General features: G+C 50.6%; 1 protein-coding gene across 2 annotated transcripts in view; it reads left to right on the forward strand.

Annotated features, from left to right (window-relative positions):
- Positions 1–551: 551 nt before the first annotated feature.
- LARP1 (La ribonucleoprotein 1, translational regulator) overlaps positions 552–20,791 on the forward strand; it is a 45,822-nt gene continuing 25,582 nt past the window's right edge. For both annotated transcript variants that reach the window (XM_053956192.1, XM_053956193.1), the window contains exons 1-2: positions 552–955; positions 16,552–16,578. In XM_053956192.1, the coding sequence (XP_053812167.1) occupies positions 613–955; positions 16,552–16,578 (370 nt within the window). In that variant the 5' untranslated portion in view covers positions 552–612. The remainder of the gene's footprint in view (positions 956–16,551; positions 16,579–20,791) is intronic.

Here is a 20,791-nt window from a genome sequence, read left to right on the forward strand (position 1 = left end):
CCGTCTGGACGCAATCCCGCGCCATGTGCTCTGGGACAACCCTGTTTGCACAGGGAGGTGGGACCAGACGGCCCAACCTGGCCGTTCCTGTGGTTCCGTGATCCCCCAGGACACGCACCGAGTCCCTTTCTCCACTTTCCAACCACGTTATCCCCAGGCGTGGGTGACCGAGAACATCCCTATCCCTCGGCTCCTGGCTGATGCCGGCCGGGGAGACTCTGTCGAAGCCGGTTCGGGGACTCCGGGGCTGCACCGGTGCATTCGTTCCCGTAGTCCCCGAGCCGGCAGCGATACCCCTGGCCCAAGCCCGGCCTCTCCCAGCCGGGCAGCGGGGCCGGGATGTCGGGAAGGGGCCGGGATGTCGGGAAGGGGCCGGTGCCCTTTAAACCCCCCCCGCTCCCGCCCCCCCCCAGCTCAGCCGGGCGTTGCATCAGGCCCGTGCGCGCCGCCGGCCGCCCCGCGGGGGCGCGCCCCGCGCCGCCCCTCCCCTCGCCGGCGGCGCGCACGGGCGGGCGGTGCGCGCCCCCGCGGCAGTCGCGTGGTCCCCGCGCGGCTCCATATTGCGGCGGCACCGGGGTCGGGGGGTTCCCGGCGGGGCTCGGGGGCGCGCAGATGGCGACGCAGGTGGAGGCGCTGCTGCCCGGCACGGCCCCGCTGCTGCCCGCCGAGGAGCGCGCCCTGGTGCTGAAGCCGCCGCAGGACGGCGGCCGGGAGAAGGGCGAGCCGCCCATGGGCCCCGACGGCGGGCCGGCGGCGCCGAGGCCGCCCAGCGCCAAGCAGCAGAAGGAGGAGAGCAACAACCAGGAGAAGGAGAGCCTGCTGAGGGCCGGCGGCGAGGCGGAGGACGGCGGCGAGGCGGGCGGCGCGGGGCGCCGGGAGTTCATCGAGGCCCCGCCGCCCAAGGTGAACCCCTGGACGAAGAACGCGCCGGCCGTGAACGGGCAGTCGCCTCCCGGTGGGTGCTCGGGGGGTCGCTGGGAGCGGGGCGGGGGGGGGGGGCCGGGTGCGCCGCCGACCGCGCCCCGGGCGGCCGCGCCATGCGGCACACGCGGCGTGGGGCCGCGCCCGCGGCCTGCGGGGCCGCGGCGGGGCGGGGGGCGCGCTGGGAGCGGGGGGAGCGGCGGCGCCGGCCGCGGCCACGAGGCGGGGAGGGCAGCGCGGCCCGGCCATGCGGCGGAGGGCGCCGGGGGCCCGGCGGCGGCGGGCGGGCCCGGCGGCGGACACGCGGCCCCCCCCCCCCCCCCCTCCTCCCCTCCCGCTCCCGGCATTCCGCCGCTGCAGCGCCGGCAACGTGGTCGGTCCCCGGCGTGCGGCTCCCCCGGGAGCGCGGCCCCGCCGCCCCCGCTGGGGCCCTTCCCCCGGGCCGCGGCCTGCGCTGCCCACGTGTGCGCGGCCGCGGCTCCCCCGCGCAGGCCGCGCCGCCTTTCTCTGCCGACTCATGGCGGCGCCGGGGCCGGGGGCCGCGGCCGAGCGCGGCTCTGCCCGGCGCGGTCGCTGCCCCGGGCTGGGGGCACGGCTGGGGAACGGGGGTCCCCGAAAAGGGAAGCGGAGGGGCTGCGCTGTCCAAATCGCGCTTGTAACCCGCTGCTGTCGTCAGCAAAGGCTGAAACGGCAGAACACCATTTCCTCGCCTGTTGGGATGGGTGTTGCGCTCCTCTCGTACCTGCTTCAAGTGAATCGGGAGTGGGAGAAAACCACATAAGTTTGCACTAAGCGTCTTGTTTGGGAAAGACTTTTTCTACCTGTCTCTGTTAGCTCTGAAATCACGCTGCCAGATGTGCCATCAGATTCCCAATTACTGTACGTGCCAGTGTTTTGTAAGAACTGTTACTACCTAGCATGGCGATTCATCCGAGTTATTGATATCTGGGAGATGGACAGCTCTGCAATTTCCACCTGGAAAGCTGTCATCTTAATGGGAAGTATAGAGGACAAGTTAATCGTGCCAGGTAGAAGTCTGTGTTTGGATTGTTTGGTTTGTCATTGTAGTCATGGACATAAGCAAAGCTTAAGGAAATGCAGGACAGCGTCGCTGTCTGCATTCGCCTCATGCGTTATGACACAAAACTGGTCACATCGTTCCTTTGTGTGAAGGTTGCACTCTATTGTGATGCCTTCTCAGATAACGATCCCAAGAAATAAACCAAAAAATGCAAAACTGCAAGGTTGAGTGTTCCAGTTTGAGCGTCCAGATTCATTACCAGCCTCATCCGTTGCAAAGGTGTGTGATTTGTCAGAGTCAGCACCAACGAGGCAGCTGCCCAACACAAGCAGAGGGCCCTTGCAACTCCTGGGATGATTATTTGAGGGAGAGAGTGAGGGTGTGTTATTAGCATGTCCACGCAGTTGTAGGGTTAGGGAGTAATGCTGCAACACTCAGAATTGTCCTTGGGTCCAGCACAGTTGTCTCTGTATTCCCAAAGGCGTTTAAAAAATGGAATTTGTTAGTGGTGTGTTCTGGGACGCTTGGCAGCAGTGACTGGTTCCAGCAGTGCCCCCAGTGCTGCTGCCTGGCTCTCCTCTCTTGGGCCATTGATTCTTTTGCTTCGTGTTCATTACCAGAAGAGAAAACGTGTAAAATAAACACGGCTGGTGAGCTCCCACAAGAGGCAGGCTGGCAGCTGACCTTGCCTGGCAGCCCTGCACCCAGGTACCTTCTTGTAGAGTTTGCAGGCACATATTGTGTCTTCATTTCATTGGGTGGAGGATTTGTTTCGGCAGACATTTACCGAAAAAGATCTGGAGTGTGAATTTGTGTGAAAGAATCAGCTGGTGAGGTGAGTTGTCGTGTTGTGGTGTTGTAGTGACCTCCAGGAGGATGACCCAAGGAAAGCCACTCTTTTTCTATGCTTGAAGTGAATTGAGAGCTTCTGAACTCTGGAAAGTCACTGCTGTAAGTCTTTGGTTTCTCAGCAGAGCTTAACAAGGCCTTTGCTCATAATCCAGCAGTGTTCCCAGTGCAGTGCTTGTGTGCTGGAGATTCTAAATGTTTCCAGCCCTGATCTGCCAGAGGTAGTGAGGAGACCAGAGAGCGTAGTGCAGACAGCTCTCTGTAAAGATAAAGGGATCCCTCTATGACTTGTTTTACAGGCTTTGAAAGCCCTAATTTTTTTATAATGATTGTATTAATTATAGACCCACAGAGAAGATTTAATGGACAAGACCTTCTCCTTAGATGTCCGTGCATTCTGTAATGGCCTGCGTTGGAATTGGTGCTTATAAAAGTAAAAGCACTGAGCTCAGGCAAAACAGCTGCCTGCAAGATCTTGGTGAGTTTCTGCTGTCCGTGTTGGAGTATGGATAGGGAAGAGTTTAAGACCACCTCCAGGTGGTCAAAACACTGGCTTGTTTTGGGCTGTTTGACTCGCCATGGCTGGGCAAGTTGAGTGCATTTGGGGCCTGACACAGGGACTGAAGAACAGGGTCGTTTTTTCATGGATTAGGATTTACCTTTAGAAGCTTGTGCCTTGCCTACCTGCTGCAGTATTTTTATGCTCAAAGTTGGCAGTAAAGCCTGTAATATAATAGGATGTTCGAGCAAACGTTTCTGCTTTTTCAGGAAGGAGGGCTCTTGAAGTGAAGCCTCTCCTTGCTTCTTAATCTACCAAAAGCACAACGGCTTGGCAGTAAGTGGGGCAACCATTAGGTCGAGTTAGACACCAGTGATACTGCTGATGCTGTGAGTGGAGGAGGCTGAGGCTCTTCTGGAACATCACACCAGAAAATTTTCATGATTTCTTGACAAGATGCACGTTACCTTTTTATTCATGTGTGTTTCTGTCAGAGGAGGGGGGGGATCCTTTGAGTCCTGAGTACACATGGTCCTGTCCCATGTGGCAAGGCTTGTCCTTGACACTGCTGACTGCTTGTGAGGACGCTGCAGAGCTGTAATGATGCCTTGTTTTTACTCTCTAATGATCTAGTAGCAAGATCTGTGTGACCATGCCCTCGTTATTACATGTTCTCTTCTTGTCATGTAAATAAATGCAGCCAGCAGCCTGACTGACACATGATGGTAGTGTATGTGTGTCTGTGGTAGTGAAGGAAACGTTTTCTGGCAAAACCAGCTTTGCACTACTGGCTATAAACCAAATTCAAAGTGTTTTCTTCAGTTCTTCTGTAGATGAGAAGTGTGGCTTGCAGTTAAAGCAGCTCGACCTTCTGGAACATGTTGTACTCCTCCGCTGTGCCCTGCACCAGGGCTGATGCTGATGCAAGCATTGGTGTGGACAGGTGTTAACAGCACCCCATTTTGAAAACCTGCTGGATGTATTTCAAGAAATGTTGCATCAAGGCACTTGGCACTTCTTTATTTTTAAAGCCATTTACATCTTGGAAGTAAGAACATGCAGGTTTTAATGACTGGCACTGCAATCGCTGAGCTTTGCCTGGGCTAACTTTTAAAATTCTCCTTGTAAGTGCTTGGCCAGGGAAAGCACTGTATTTCCTAGTGGAGATGCAGGAGATGCTTTGATTTCTTGAGGAGAGTTTCCTGCATGCTGTTTGGCAAACGTGCTGGGTGGATAAGCAGTACTTTCAAGAAGGCACACCTTAGCTGCTAGCAGCAGGCACCAGGGGTGAGCTGACTATTGTTGAGAGTGCGTGTTGCTTTATGCCTGAGCAGAGTCTGACTTGGCTACCGGTACTGAGGAGAAGGCAGGGGAAGATTCATTAGCATCTCACCCCTTGCTGACTAACTCCCCATAGGGCTTTCCTTGAAATCAGCCTTCAGTACAGGAGATAAAATGGATGGGAAGCTTGCTTTACCATTGGCATTTCTTCGTGTTCAGAGTAGACACACACATCTGCTTGCTCAGGTATCCAGCTTGGTAGTCCTGCACACACCTATTTCCAAAGTGTTGGGCAATTCTCACTCTGTCGTGGCATGTAGTTGTGGAGCTCTTCTGGCTGTTGCAACAGAGCTGCTATCGCAGCAGGAGGCCTCCCCTCCACCGCCCCAAGTTTCCTCTCCAAACTCCTGTTTTCTTCCAATCCCACAACTCACGTTCGAGTAACTCTTCCCACCTTGTTGGGGAGGATGAGGGTAACTGGAACTTGTTGCTCCAAAAAAAACCCGCGAGGCTTAGTGTTTTCCCTCCCCCACATACCTTTGCCCTTCAGCTTTGTGCTGGACCTTTGCCCTGTTCTGCACTGTTTGTTTCGGGCAGAGAAGGCTGGGGAATGCAGTGCAGCTCCTGGGAGCTGACTCACTGGCCCTGGTTGCTGGGCTTCAGTGCCTGCTTCTGCTGCGACCTCCAGTTCCAGCTTGCCAGGTCCGAGGCGTCACTGAAGGATTCTCTCCAGCCATCTCCTTACCCTCACAGCTCTTCTTTTAAACTTTAATATTGCTCATTGTGCCATGGAGATTTCCACTGCGACTGGGGCAGCAGAAGGACTTCATTTGAATGTGAAGACAAATTGAGTCCAGAAAGCAGGACTGGAATTGGGGCACTGGGGCTGCAGTGTTCTGCTCTCCCTTCCAAATTATGACACCGGATCTTTTTACTGTGCTCGAACAGTGTGAAATTATCTTCAGGGCAATGCCAAATGCAGACTTGGATAGAGTTAGGTTGCTCTTTACATTCTTGAGACTATAATGAATCTCCAACACCATCTCTGTGGTTGTGCTTGTTTGCCAAAATAAGGAATGGGCGGGCATTTTAGTAGAAAGTTGTGCTTGCTGTTCAGGCCAGGCTGAATGTTTTAACCCTTACAGTTATTACAGGTGCTCTTTCCCTAGGTCCAGTTGGGTCAGAGGAGCTTTGTTCATTCCCAACTGCAATACACATTTACATTATGGTCTTTAATATGTTACTTATCCTTTGGTCATCTTAGCATTATTGAAGCCTTTGTGACTTCCTACCAAGGGCCTGAGTCTCCACACTGCTGGCTCTGACAAATCCCTGGCTTGCTGTGTACACAGGGAACTTGGGGAAAGAGGTGATGCAACCTTGGTGATACCTGCTGAGCTCTCCCATGGTGATAGTGCTGTCTAGGTGGAGCTTTTCATGGCCAAGAAGTTGTCTCCAGGGGTTGGCTAAAGCTCTGGGTGGATCTCTGGATCCACTCTGTGGTCTCTGGCATGGCCAGCTCTGCATTTCTTCCTTTTCTCACTTGAAACTGGGCTTTGGTTCCACTTGTTCTGCAGGTCCAGGTCCTTGTAAGTGAGGTCTGAATGGAGCTGGGAGACTTATCTCCTTGCATTGAAATAACTGGTTAATCTGAATATCATGTATCAAATGATGCAGCTGCACGACTTGAGGTCATAGGAAAAGGAAAATAAGGGTTTCAAAGAAGTTAGTGCAGTCCTGGGAGAACTTAGAGCTACTTGTGTATTTAGGTAATGCTAATGGGTGACCAGAACAAATGGCAATTTAATTTGGCCTTGAATAAATAAATTACAAGACTTCTGTGGGGGGAAAATTTTGGGTCAGGGTCGGTCTGGATTGCTTGGCAAACAGAGTACTGGGTGTGCACATTAATGTCACACAGCTATGGAGCAAAAACTGGCACAAGGCATTTGGTGGAAATAGGTTTGCTGATAGCAATTCTAATGCTGTGCAAGATAAACTTTTGGTTTTGGGAAAGGTTGTGGAAACTGTGGTCAAGTGTCAACATGTTTCTAAAGGGAGGCTCATCCTGTAATTGGAGGTTCCCAGAAGATCCTCTTAATTGAACTTTAATCTATCAGAGCACACATTTGTACTGAAGTTTGGGGGGCCTCGTGGGTGGATCGCCTTTCCCGAGCAAACTGGTGTGTGATGTGTTGTGGCTCTGCTGGTTTCAGTGTTGCACAGGCTGATGGTGCTGATTGAGCTGCTGGAGCCATCCTTGGCAGATCATTCTGCTCAGCTTTGGTCTGACACTCGCTGTGGGTATTGCCAGGATCAAGAGCTCTTCCTGCAGCATTACAGCTACGTGTGCTGGGGGATGTTCTGCTGAGACGTGCAAGGAGAAGGGAGGAAGGGCTGGGAACTGGCTTATCTAATACCTGCTTTATCAGTGAGTTACCTTCACTGTCCTTCTGGAGCAAAGCTGACTTAGGAGCAGAAGCTTCCCTTCACACTTCCATGTGTTTCAGGGTTGTATGGGAACACGCAGCAGGGTTCAGTGCTCTACAGTGGTTGTGATTTTATTTTTTATTTTGTGGGTTTGAGTCCTTTGTTTCCCTTGTGTGGTGACAAACCATAAGGTTTGGTAGAGCTCCCTGACGCAGACTGATGGTGTGTTGGAAGTGACCATGGTGGCCCTGGCTGGGTTGGGTGCTCTGTCACAGCAGGCCAGGCGGAAACCTTAATTTCCTTTAGAAGTGGTCAGCGGGGTTGGTTGTTAGTGTGATGCCACTCAGTCTGATTGTGGTGACATTCAGAGGTGACACAAATGCCCTTTGCTCTTTTGATCTAGAAAATGTTTCTCTGGTTCCTCCAGAATACGTGTGACACTCTCAATGTGCTGACGGGCACGGCGTGCCCTGACCTGTGCTCCTGGGGAAGCGCGTTTGCTTCCTGCTGGACACCCCTTGAAGTGGCTGGGAACAGGTCTGCGACCTGCTGCTCTAGCAGGTGCTGCTCTCCACTCCCTGCTCGCTCCCCAGAGCAGCCCTGGCCGCTGATGGGGCCCAGGAGAGGCATCCCTGCCCCACGAGGGAGATGTTGGAGGAGAAGCATCTCTGGTGCTCCTCGGTGTCACTCGTTTGAGCTCTGTCAGGCTCTGCAGTGATCCCTTGGTGACCGTGGCAGCCGGGGGGCAACCGGGAGAAATGGGGGCTCAGCTGAGGCTTGTGAACCTCACACGTCCTTGACACACGAGGCAGAGTTAAAGCGCGATTGGGAAGCTGGAGAGGGGGCGGAAATGTGCTGTGTGTCCTTCCTGCTGGCCGGGAGGGCCTGCGGGAGCCCGAGGCGGGTCCGGCAGGTGGGACACGGGGGCTGCTCCGCGCTCCCGGCGCGGGTATGGGGGCACAGCTCGGGGCGGCGGAGCCTGTCCCGGGCACAGCGCTGAGCACAGCGCTGAGCACAGCTGAGCACGTTTTTCCAGCTGAGCGGCGGCGTGTGCAGCTCCTGCAGAGTGACTCTGCAGTCTGCAGGGCACGGCTGCGCCGGAGGGAGCCGCGGCCGGGCGCGGGGGGCTCCTATCGCTTCTCCTTTCCTGCTAGTCATTTGACTTCTTTGACTCGCCTGCAGCGTGAATGCATGGAGAGAACAGGGGGGGTTTCAGGGCTGGATAAGGTAGCTTTTAAAGAGTCTGAAAAAAACTGAGAGAAGAGGTGAGGTTTTTTTTTTTCCTGGCTAAATATGTGGGGAAACAAGTATGAAATTGGAAAAACCACAAAAATGAGGGAAGGGTAGAGTTTTGTTGCTGGGAAAGTAAGAGAAAAGGTGTGTGGGGAGATTGATGTTTTACCTGCCTGGTAACTCAGAGGTGCTGCTAAATACTGAGCATTGTCTTTAAAGCAGATTATTTGTGATACATATTCAGCCTCCACACTAAATCACACAGTCTTTATTTTGTTTTACTTTCTGACTGTGCTTTTGAAAGCATCTGGTCAGTGATGTAAATGAGTGATTATTTTACCAAGTCTTAGCTACCAAACTATCTGGTTTGCACATTTGCAGATGATGAAGCTAGTGACAATAAAATAGTGAGAACTCACAGCTAATAAGCAACACTCAAATGTCTGATAAGCCAGCTTTCACTTAAACTACAGGAAATTAATTTCTTTGGATTCTCCAAGGTCACATCTTCCTTTTTTTTTTATTGTATGCTGCTAAAGAAGCACTGAGTTTATTCCTGCAAGACCGTTAGGGTTCTCTACAATTTTTATGCCTTTGCTGTAACTGGAAAGGTTACACTTCCAAGTAGTAAAAAGTCTGTGTCAGCTCTCCTGACCTCACAGAACAAGCCTACTGAAAATAAAGACAACCACAATAACAAAAAGCAATTCTCTTGCCCTCATTCAGCACAAAAAGAGGCACCTAAAGGAGTGACTGAAGCACTTTACCATAGCTCTATTACCTCCAGGTGGGCTCATGTTGGCAGGTCAGCTGCAAGGCTGTGCAGAGGGGAAAAACAGAATGAAGAATTAAGTAAGGAGAGACACCAGTGTGTGTGATGCTGAGAAATGATGTGTCTGTAGCAGCAGATACTGAAATGTGGAGAAGCACATCCCAAAAATGTGATCAGGAGGTTTTTACTGTGACTGAAACAGAAGAGTGATGGGATTTGTGCACAAGGTTCCACCCAGCAGTAGAGAAGAGCGAATCACGGAGGTGTCTCCACCATGTGCTCAGGTGACAAAGCATGAGACTTCACTGTAATCATATTGAATTTCACTTCCCAACTCCCAGCTCATCCTTGAGAGCTCGGGGGACTACTGGCTATGATCTGATGCATCTTCTGAGTGCTCAGAAATCCTCTGCCACTTCAGAGGGTCTTGCACTGAGCTGAAAAAAAAGGGGACTTTTCTTTTGGTTTCCCAGTCTCAGGTGAGCTCTACAAGCTCACTGTTGCTAGTTTTTTGGGGGTTTTTATTTTTTGGTTTTTTTTAACTGTGGAATGATGAATGTGACATTTGCATACTCTGTAGGGAGGAATTTGCTGTAAATGTGCCATGATTTTAAATTTTAAAATTAAACCTGTAAGGACAATTGTGGAGATGATTTGGAGGAGACATGGCAGGTTGCAGTAAGATAACCCTCTTAGCTTCAATTGGAGGTGAAATCTGAGTTGATGTAATTGTCAGCAGTGAGTGGAACCAAGCAAGCATGGAGTTTGGAGGGTGATTGGAATGGCTGTGCTTGATTAAAACCAAGCAGATAGCCTGGGCCAGAGGGAGGGAACACCTCAGACTGTGTCTGTGATGATTTGTAATTCAGTTAAGAGATTTAATTATGTTGTCTTCGCTGTGCTGCCTTGTGTATCCTACAGCCCCCTACAGAAGCCCTCTGCCTGCAGCCCAAAGGTGGAGAGAGCCTTGCAATTTTCAGTTTCTGGGTTTTTCATAGGGATTTATGGTATCCTTGTCTGATGTTGTGGGGCTTTACCATGATACTGGTGTGTTTGAGGGGGTGGAGTGGGACCCTCTTTCATGGAGATGCTGAATTTCTGGGTACATTAATGGATTCTCCCTTGTATGGAGATGGATCTGTCCTGCCTGCTGCTTGCTAAGCTGTCCTTGGGCAAAGCTTCTCTGGAGTTTGGGTCTGTCCTTGATGTGCAAGCAGAAAAGTGTGTTGCAGCTCTGAGTGTGACAGCCCTGTCAGAGAGAAACACCATCCTGTATCAGTCTCCACAGTGTGGGATCCAGGTGGCTCCTGGGCCACACCAGAATGGCTCCTGTATTTAACCAAGAGTCTTTGAGGCGTGTATTTTACTTGATTGTGCCAGAAATTTTAGTGTCTGTTCAGTATCCAGCGGCTTAAAGAGCAGTTTGGGGAGGGTGACTGTGATCATTTGGACCAGAATCATGTAGGGTTGCTCTCCTGGAAGGCCTAAGGCCTCCAGTGGTATCACTCCAGGCTTCCTGGTGATTAAAGGATATGAGGCAGAGAGCTGGGTCACCAGCTGCTCCATGGGAAGAGTAATCAAGCACCTTTAAAGTTGCCTTGGACTTTCTCTGAAGCCCCTTGTTGAGTTCATGATTGGGAATGTTGAGACTCATGCTCTGGAGCAGCAGCGCTTTGCTGCTTCTGCACTTTGGAGATGAGGGGAAGGGGTTAATGGGAGAGAGCACCCAGTGTTTGTTCTCCCCAGTGCAAGCACTGATAAGTGGATGGGAGAAACAGCAGCCTGTGACCTTCCAGTTATTCCTTGTGTGCCTGTGCATATGTGAGTGTTGAATTTGCAGGACTGTCTGTTTGGAGAGCTCTCATTCTTCTGGTCAGGTTCCCAAGAACCCCATTGGCATCTCTGGTGAATGCCACCAGAAGAGACCTGGACCTTCTTCCATCCATGTGGATCTCTGAAAGGTGTTTTTGCCAGGCACAGTGCTGGTCCTGCTGGTGACTGTGTGTTCAGCTGGTGTTGAGGTCCTGCTGGGTCTGCACTGCTCCCTTTGGTCTGGAGGACACTGGACATCAGCACTGAGGTACAGAGTTAGTTAGGGACTTATCCCAGAAAACACTCTGATTTTGGAATAGGTGATTTTTTTTTTCCCAGGGTTGTTCCTTCTGAAACTCTGTGATGCTGCAAGTCTTCATTACTTTTCAAGTACATGAAGATAGCAGGGGCACCACAGCTGAACTTCACCAAATGCACAACTGTTTATACACTGAAAACCTATTTTGAGCATTTGTTTCTGTGTGGTTTGTGGGAAATTGATGTTAGAGCTCACACTGGCTGCAGCTCTTGAGCCAGTGTAGGCGATGGGGGTGCCTGAGAGTGAATCTAATCTTTCCTCTGGGCAGGGAACAGAAAACCCCTTAGCAGATACTGATAGTCTGGATACCCTTGCAGAGGAACTGATTTGGGATAAACTTTTTTTGGTAGCTTTTTTCTCTTGCACAGGCCTTAGCAGTGTCTTGGGACCTAGCCAGCATCATGTTAGGATTGACCCATCTGTCTCATGCTTCAGCTTCTGTTTGGGGAGGGGTAAATATCTTACAGTAAGTTGAGAGGCATGGGAGGTGTGTTAGCATGGACCTGGCAGCTGGAGAGGGCTGGAATGATCTGGGTGACTGAGAGGTGGACCCTCCCTGATCCTGCTCAGCAGGTAACAAAGGAGGGGAACAGGAAGCAAACAAGATCTCGGGAGGGATAAAATTGGCCATGCTAATCTTCAGGTTTAGGGTTTCTTGCTTTGCTGCTTTTCCCTAGCAGATCTCACCCCCTTCTCTGCTGAGTGTTGCTTTGAAGAGCCCTGTAACTGTCTCAGGAACCTGTGCAGGCACTGCCTTGGCCTGCGAGGGGGAGCCAGGTGACAGAGATGTGAACTGAAATGTTGCATAGGGCCAGAGAAGAGATTCAAGCAGCTCTGGTCTCTTTGCAGTATATGCTGGACTATGTAGTTTGGACCTTTTTCATGCCTGGATCGTCCCTGCTGGGCAGCAGGTCAGGTTAGGATGAGAGATACCAATCGATCCTGCCATCCGGCAGCACTTCCCTCCCCAGGCCCTCTCCTGGGCAGCCAGTGCAGCCCTGCAGCTTTCGAGCCATTGTGATCGAGTTCTGGTCACGTCCCTGCTGCGAGTCCCCCTGTGACCTTGGCGAGGTCATTTTTTTTGCTGACATCCGAGTCTTTTGTCTGCAAAACGTGGAGGTTGATTTGGTTACAACTTCAGGGGTCGAAAGCCAGAACAAATCAGCTGGTGTCTTCCTGTGGCAGCGTGGATGAGCCCCATGTCCCACTGGGAGCCGCCGAGGAGCTGGCTGTCATCGCTGTGCTCGTACCTGTGCGTGCACAGCCCTCACCCAGAGCACACTGGCCAGCGTGCTCCACCAGTCAGTGCGCTTTGGTGTCTGGCAGGTGGCATAAAGCGCTCTGAGGTCGTTTTTCCCCGTTGGGAGAGCAGAAGGGTAGTAATGGGAGGTGGGGGCCAGCAGGGAGCTGGTTCCTGCTGGCACTCGGCCTGCGGCCGCGGCCCCTCGGCAGTTATGGCTGCAGGTTGCTGTAATAACGAGTCAGCGTTTCTCTTGCGTCAGGGATAATGAGCTGCTCTTCAGCCGCTGCCTCCCGGGCCCTGCAGGGAGGAAGCAGTGTCCGTGCTGGAAAAGGGGGGCTGGGGACAGGCACTGGGTGGTGGAGGTCCCTTCCTGGCTCTAGCTCTGAGCTGGGAGAAGACAGGCTTCCTGTGCGGGTGTTTGGATTCAGCACTCCGAGTGTGGCTGGCAGAGGAGCGTGGTTGCCACGTGTTTCCTCAGGGAGCAGCAGAGGGGAGATGGGGGCTCATAAATGGGGTGACTTTTTTGGACCTGTCCCAGATACCTGAATAGAAGCAGTAGCCAGATAGCCCATGGGAAAGTGGTATGTGTGTGGATGCATCAGCTTTTCTCTTTAAATGCCCCATTTTAATATACGGTCTTCTCCTTTGTGTAAAAATACCATCAGGCAAAAATTGAAATTGAGATCCACCCCCAGCACCACCTAAAATAAGGATGACTGCCCTCAATTTAGTTATATCTCCTGGGCTGTGTGCCACAGCTCTGGGTAGTGGTGCTCAGAGCAAGCACCCCTGTACCACATCTGCACCTTCACTTGATGGTCCTGAAAGGGATGCTCTGTGCCTGTCCCAATATCCTGCCAGCTGCCATGCACACCCCTGATCTCCTCCTCACTCTGTCCTCCACCCTGCTTTGCTGATAACAGGAAGATTCACAGAATGTGTTTTTCTGTTGAGATGTTGTAGGCTGCATGGATTCTGTACAGGGCTGAGAATGGTCAGGGGCTTGGGGAGTACCTGGTGCTGCAGTGAAGAGATCACTGGTTCCCGTGGTGACTGTGGGTCACTGGGTCCCTGTGATCAGACACCACTTCTTTCTGATTTTGGGTGCATGCTGAGAAACAAAAGTGTCTGTGTGCAAGGAGGAGGAAGTGTGAGACTGTAGGGTCCAAATCTCATTTGCATTGAGATACTGTTATTTCTTGCTCCTTCCCACTGGGCTGCCTGGAGGGCAGGCTGGGCATGGCTGGTCGGGTGTTTGCAGGCAGGGGCAGGACTGCCTGGGTCCCGTGTAGGGATTGCCTGCTGCTGAGCAGGTGGCTGACAGGATGGTGGAGAGCTGCTGTGAAGCATTGTCCTGCAGCATCTGGCCAGTGTTGGGATACCTGGCATCAGGGTGCCTTGGGAGGTAGCAGGTGTGTGTGGTGGGAGGAATTGGTGGGCCTGGTTTGCTGGCTTCACCTTTCTATGTTGGGAGTTCGAGCAAAAAACCCATCCCTGTGCCTCGTTCATTGTGCTTGAGTTTTAGCCTTGGGAGGGCTGGGGAGGGAGCTGACTTGGACAGGCAGCCTCAGTCCTGCAGTGTAGGAGATGGGCTCCTTGGAGAGCAGCCCAGGGTTTTACCTGCTGGCCACAGTCTTTCTGCCTGCTTCCCTACCATGGCTTTCTTGGGAAAAGAAAGCTCTGCCTGATTTAGACTTCTCTTGGGCACCTGAGGTGCTGCCCTTAATTGGCAGGCTAATTTTTAATTTAAGTCACTTGTGCTTGCAGGGGAAAAAGGTGTCCCAAAGGGTCGTTGTTCCTGCTGGTCCCTGACCAGCCCTGCCTCAGATGTATCCTCCCAGCAGCCCCATTTTTCAAAGCAAGTCCTACAGACTGCTCCGTGCTTGTTCACAGCTCTGGGGAAAGCTGCCTGCAAGCCCAGTGTTCTCAGTGTGCTCTGGAGAGTTTGGAGTCAACTCTGTGTTAATCATAGGTGTGATGAATTGGACAAGGTCAGCCTCTCCCAGGCAAGGGGGCTGAGCCCTGGATGCAAGTGTCTTTCCTGGACAGGAGTTGCCCTGGCAAGCCTCTTCAGGTGACTGTGAGCTGTATCTGTCCTTAGCTGTCACACATGGTCCTTGCTTTCTTCTGACCTCAGCCACTGAGTAGAGTCACTGCTTTTCTAGTAAAAGCAGTGACAAAGCTGCTCTAGAGTCGTGGCTGAGTTCAGGAGGAGCCAGGAGAGCCTTGCTGCACATCTAGAGCAGTGGGGAATACAGCAGTGAGCTGAGAGGAGACCTTGAGGGAATGTGAGTTTGGAGTTGTGGTGATGGCACATCTGATAAGAGATGTTGCTGAGGGGTCACCTGCAGCTGTGCCTGATTTGGTGGCATTAGAGCCTGGACCTGTTGTGAATGGCTGGTTCTGCTGTGGCATTTCTGATGAAGAGTTGGTGGGACAGCCTAGCAGGAATGCAGACTGGAGAACTGCATCCCTCAGGGTACAGCAAGGGGAACATATGCCAAAGCCTGGCTCTGCTAAATTCCTGGCTGGCACAAAGGAATTTATTTTATCAACCACTGTGGTGCTGTTATTTATTTTGGTTTTTGGTAGCATCTGGTACAGCTGATCCAAACAGGTGGGACACCAGTGTTACCACCTTGTTCCTTTGCAGAGAAGCCCAAGTAGGGAAATAAATTATATCTTGTTTGAGATCTTAAAAGGTCTTTTCAAATCTTAACAATTGTATGTTTCTATGAAGTACAGGGTGTTTTGGCTTGCTGCTGTAGAAGCCTCAGTGACCATACAGAAAGACAAAACTCCTCAGTGACCATACAGAAATACAAAATATTTAAATGCATTTGGGACATGGGCTGGTGGAGGATTGCAGTAGAACATGCAGCTTGCAAAGGATCAAAACTGTTGCTTGGAGGCTGTTCTGGATGTGATGGGCTGTCCTTGATATCATGCCTTTGAATGGCCACAGACCATAACTGTGTAATAATGGTAGAGAGAGTCTTGATTTAACTTCTGGGTATTTTTGCTCAGCTTGGCTCTTCCGGTTCCTATGTGGGATGAAAGCATCCCTGCCTGAGAATGCTTTGAACATGGTGCAAATCAAAGGAAGAGAAATAGAAGTTATTCTGGCAGAAGAGTGTTTCTGCATGAGCCGAGCCCAGGCCAGAGAGCATTGCCCTGCCTGAGGGGTAGTCCTTGCTGTAACTCTTGTGACTTTCCAGCTGAATGTGTGTTTTGGGTAACTGATAAGCAGAAGCCAGGGGCCTGCCCCTGTCCCAGGAGGACCTTGCCTTGCTGGCAGCCTTCCTTCCCCCTCCTCTTCCAGGATCCTTGAAGAAAACAATGTATTGCTCTCTCAAAAGTACTGTTTTATATCTTCTGGGGAAGCCTTATCAACAGGGGTTTTCCACACACATTGTCCTGTGTGCTCCTTAAATTAGGTCTGGTCCTTCCAGCTACTTAAATGAACATCTTCCCAGCAATACGTAAGGCCCTCCAAGAGAAGGGCTTGTACCTCTAACTGGAAAGAGCCTGGGGGCTGGGGAGGTTCAATAATCTGTTTTGGGGTCTGAACCCTCCAGACTCGGTCCTGTGCAGTGGCTTGTGCCTGCTGACAGAGACTCCTGAGCTGGGAAAGGGAAGGGGTTCTCCTGGTGTGATGGGTGATGTGCCAAGGCCCTGGGTGTCCTTTTGGTGATGGGGGTGTGTGTCTGGTGTAGATGCTGTTAGAGCCAGGCACAGCTGCTGATGTCTCTCATGGCTGCAAACAATCAGAAGAATGCTCACTTGGCTTTTGCCTTGGCTTCCACCTGTGCTCCTTGTTAGATGATGTTGCTGCACAGGGGAAGTGGGCTGCCACCAAGTAGCTCATTGTGTGGGTCTTTGTACATCTCAACAACCTTTTTTATTGCTCACTGCTGTCTGCTAGAAGCCAATACAGAAGGTTATTTATGAGAGCAGTACATTCAGGTAAACATAGACTCCTTCAAAATCTTTCTCACAACAAGTGGTTGAATTGAGGTGGGTTCCAAGCTGGATTGATGTTTAACTTGAGATTCTAAGAAAATACTTCCTCTGTTTAGCTAAAGCAAACAAATTGAGAGAGGAGACCTTTTAAATATGATTTGCACTCCAGCTGCAACCAATACTGATTTTTTTTTTTTTTCTTTTACAGATATATTTCCAACTGATGGCCAGTCTGGTATGTATTAAATAAAAATGGAACTCTTCAAACTTCCTTCTCCTTTGCCTTCCCTGTACTTCTCTTCCTTCAGAGTCAGCGCTAACCAGATGTAGAAGACTGGTACATGCGATGTACAGTCTGGAATATGTAATGGACATTAATGTAAAAAAAACCAAAACCAAACCACAAACAAAACCCCCAAAAAAACCTACCCAAAAACCGAAGCAAAAGAACTTCCTAAACAAACCTCTAATATTTGGTCATTCCTGTATAGCAGTGACATCTTTTATGCTTTCATGTAGTGATGACTAAAGAGCTGGAAGGTTCTTTCCTCCCGTACATTGTAGCATAGAAAATTTGGATGTCCAGGGTGAAGGAGTTTGGGAACTTGTAGGTCTTGCTCATCACACATAATTGAAAACACTGATGTGTCAAGATGCAAATGTAACTCAGATTGTTGTTGTTTATGTTACCTGTATACAGATGGATGTGTCTATGAACCTGAGGATATATATTTGAATTTGCAGTACTTTGGGAAGACACAGACCTCCCCCGTGGCTTGTAGTCTGTGTGTTGCTGTTAAGTATTGCTGTTAAGGACAACCAAGTTGCTCACTGTGTTGCCATCCATGCAAAGACAAAACTTCCTGGCCCCAGTCGTGTGTGCAGCCTTGCTGGGAGAGCAAGGTTGCTCTGGATGGAGGTTTCAAATCAGGAAAGTAATGTAGTTTTCAGAAGCAAATATTGATGATCTCAATTCCTGCCTTTCCCAAATTACTTTATCCAGGCTGATGTTGTGGAAGTGCCAAGACTGAAAGAAAGATTTGTGTTTTAAGCAGTGATACCAGGATCAGTCAGTGAGAGCCTGTTGTTTCAGAGCTGTAGTGCCATGTGGGGATGTGCCATAGCAAAGGCACTGGGAAGGGAAGTCACTGCCTGACTGGGCCTTGTGTCACCCCAGGCATGTCACTGTGTCCACCTCTGATGTCCGTCTTTGGCTTTGCATGGGATCCTATTTCTCCAGTTCATGGATGGTGTGAGGATAAATCACTGTTGATGGTGGAGACACTGGAAGTATGGAAATCAGCTCTGGTGTCTTAAAGCTGATTTCAGGGAAAATAACTCACTGCTTTAGAGTGGTCTGGTGTGACACTGGTGTAATTCAGCCTGCTGAACTGAACAGAGGGGTGGAAGTTGTGGATGCATTTCCAGAGCTCTAGCCAGCTACCAATGCCATGGTGTAGAAAAAGATGCACTGGATTAAGGCTTTGATTCCACATTTGTAAGTCCCTCATGATTTTTTTGCTTTCTTAACATGTAAGAATGAAATACTAGGGTTTTGAAGAGCAAAGATACATTCCCATCTGTTGAGTTTGTAGGAGGCTTTTCTCCACCTTGCTGAAGATATGTCTTCTTTGGGTATTGGGTTTTGTCTGCCTGTGCTGTGAACTCAGACATGTCCTTTGCTTGGCACTGCTCCATCCTCTGTTCTCCAGCTGGTTGGGGACCTTGCACAGCTGCCTCCAGGGTGGGGCATGAGTGTGTGTCTGCAGCAGATGATAGTGCTTCAGAAAGTGTTTGTTACATGTCAGCAGTGTTGCAGAAAACATTACCTACAGAGCTTGGGGCTTTTTTTACAATTCTGTCTGTTTTTTAGAAGATAAGTTAAAGCTGAAACAGGATTCCTCTAAATGGTAGCTGCACAGGACACTGCAGTCTTTCTCATACCTTTCTCCAGAAATGCCTTAAAAGTTGGTGCTGTGCTTTTCCTTCCCATGCACTAAGCTTATCTGGAAGCTGTGGTATCTCAAAACACAGCAAGTGTAAATGCAGCAGGCAAAGGCAGAGTGGCACTGCTCCTACCACCAGAGCTGTTGTGCATTCCTGAGGCTTGGGTTTGACTCCCTCACCTCCTTTCCATTGCTGAGGTTATTGAATGAGTTAATTTACTCTGGTCACCAGAACTCCCACACATGTAATCAGGGGTCTGTTTTTTTAGTTTAATCTGCTGAAGTCAGTTGTGTCTGTATGGCTGGTTTCCCCTCTGGATGAGAAGTCTGTTGGTCCTCTCCCAAGGAGATGGTTAGCAGAGTGATGGAAGATGCTGAGTTGCAGTATCAGGGTTGGGAATTGCATAGGTGAGGGGTGCCTGAGCCAAAACTCAGCCATTTTGTAGGCACAGTAGCTGTAGTGCGCCCCAGAGCGTGTTCCTGCTTGTTAGCATACGGATGCCGACGGCAGCCTGGATCCTGGGCCTGAATCCCCAGCCTGGATCATCTCCATGTCACGTGGGAGCACTGTGGAGGTGGAAGCACAGCAGTGTTTGCATCCCAGTTACCTAACAGTGTTTGCAAATAAGGCAGTTGTTGAAGAGAGGCCTCACTTTCCTTCTGTCTGGCACAGCAGTGCCTCAGTCCTCTCCTCTCCCGCATCCCACAACCAGGATTTGGCAGCTGTAGGGTGCTTTTCAGAAGGAGCCATTTCAAACCATGTGATCTGGAGTTCAGATGGAAAGCTGAGAGACTTCAACACCCCTAAGAGATGCAGAGTTGGGCTTGGTGGGCCGAGGGACACACTCTCACATTCCCATTGCTGCTGAGGAGGATGGGACGGCACATTTGTAGCTGGATGTCTGTGGATGACTTTACTCTGAACACCAAACTCTTCTGCCAAGCAGCTGGTGCTGTTCAGCTCCAAGGACTTGCTACTATGTGAAATTTGCTGCCTGCTCTGGAAGGGAATACTTCTGCCACTTCAAGTGGATCTCCTGCTACTTAGTGTGCTGTGCCCTCCTGGCCTCCTGCATGCTGCAGCCAGCCCTCCTTCTCTCCATGGTGGAGGATCCCAGCCTTTTTAGTCTCACCTCTCAAGGAGCTGCCTCTGGGTGGTTTAATTGCTTTTCTTTGAGCAGCTGTAACAGCCCTGTGCCCTTGTTGAATTCCAGAGACCAGAGCTGACTGCGGGATGCAGTTGTGGATGCACTGGTGTTCAACAGAGCAGCAAGCGATGCTCTGTCTTGGTTTCACCACTCCTGATGACTTTTTTTCATCTGCTGCACCCTGACCTGATCATTTTGTACAACTGTCAGCAGTGTCTGAGATATCTTTCTTGAGTTCATAAATGCCTTTTTGAATTAAACACTGTGAAGTTTTCCATAAAGAGATGAGGGTGATACTACCACTGCAAGGAAGTGGTTTTTAATCCTTTAGAAATAAAAGGAGGGGAGATGGATTTTTAAATTAGGAAACTGCTATGTTGCACTCTTTTGTAATTGGGTATTCCTGACTCCTTTGGGAAAACTTAGTCTGATTAGAGTGTTGTACTCTTTTATGCTATGTATTGACATGGGAGGCAGCCACCTGTAGCACAGGAATTAGCTTTATTAGAGAGAGTGGTTTATGCAGCAGGATTCATGTGATTGTGAACCCAGGAAGTTCAGAGTTACTATATCAGAGTTATTTAGAAAAACCTGGAATGTCTCTGCATCTTGCTTAATGTGGGGGGCATAAGTGAGGATGGTGTATCTTCTGCTTGTAAAAGCATGCCTTGAAATCAGCTCAGCTGAGGTGCAGTAATCCTGAAGTAGCACAAAAAGCAGCCCTTCTGCTTGCTCTCAAAGATCACAGGGATATTTGAGTGCCTTGTCATTATTTTAATGCTCTGGATTCACCAACAGGAGGAAGCCCCCATACCTGTGCTCAGTTTAATCCAGGTGGTTATGAGACTGTAAGATTTCTTCAGCACATTTACAGAGACATCCTGCTTAGTGGGAGACCTAGGTATGACTTCCCTAAATTCCTGGGAAAGTTTGCTGCACCTGCTCCTACCACCAAATCACTGTTACTTTCCCCTGCCCCAGGAGCTGGACTTCTACTCAGTGCTGGCTTTGTGTTCCTTGACCTCACAAGCTGAGCTGCTGCTCAGTCTCTTCTTGTTCTGTGCAGTCAGGGAGGCAGGTTTGCAGCTGTGCAGGCTGAGGGTGAGGTTAAGTGGTCACTTAGCAGGTAGCCACTGCTCAGGGGACACTCTGGTTCTGCAGGGATGCCTCTGCCAAAGTAGCCAGGAAGGTCCAGGAATCACAGCGGGAGGAACTCGGAATGATGCTGTTTTAATTACATCACAGTCTCCTTTCTGGAAACCCATTCTATTCTTTGAGATGACAGGTTTTCCAGAGGCATATTTTGTGCAGAGTTCACACTTTTGCCTTGTACAACCCCTCTCCCCCTCCACTG

The sequence above is a fragment of the Vidua chalybeata genome, chromosome 15 (genome assembly GCF_026979565.1).
Source record: "Vidua chalybeata isolate OUT-0048 chromosome 15, bVidCha1 merged haplotype, whole genome shotgun sequence".
NCBI classification, from domain to species: domain Eukaryota; kingdom Metazoa; phylum Chordata; class Aves; order Passeriformes; family Viduidae; genus Vidua; species Vidua chalybeata.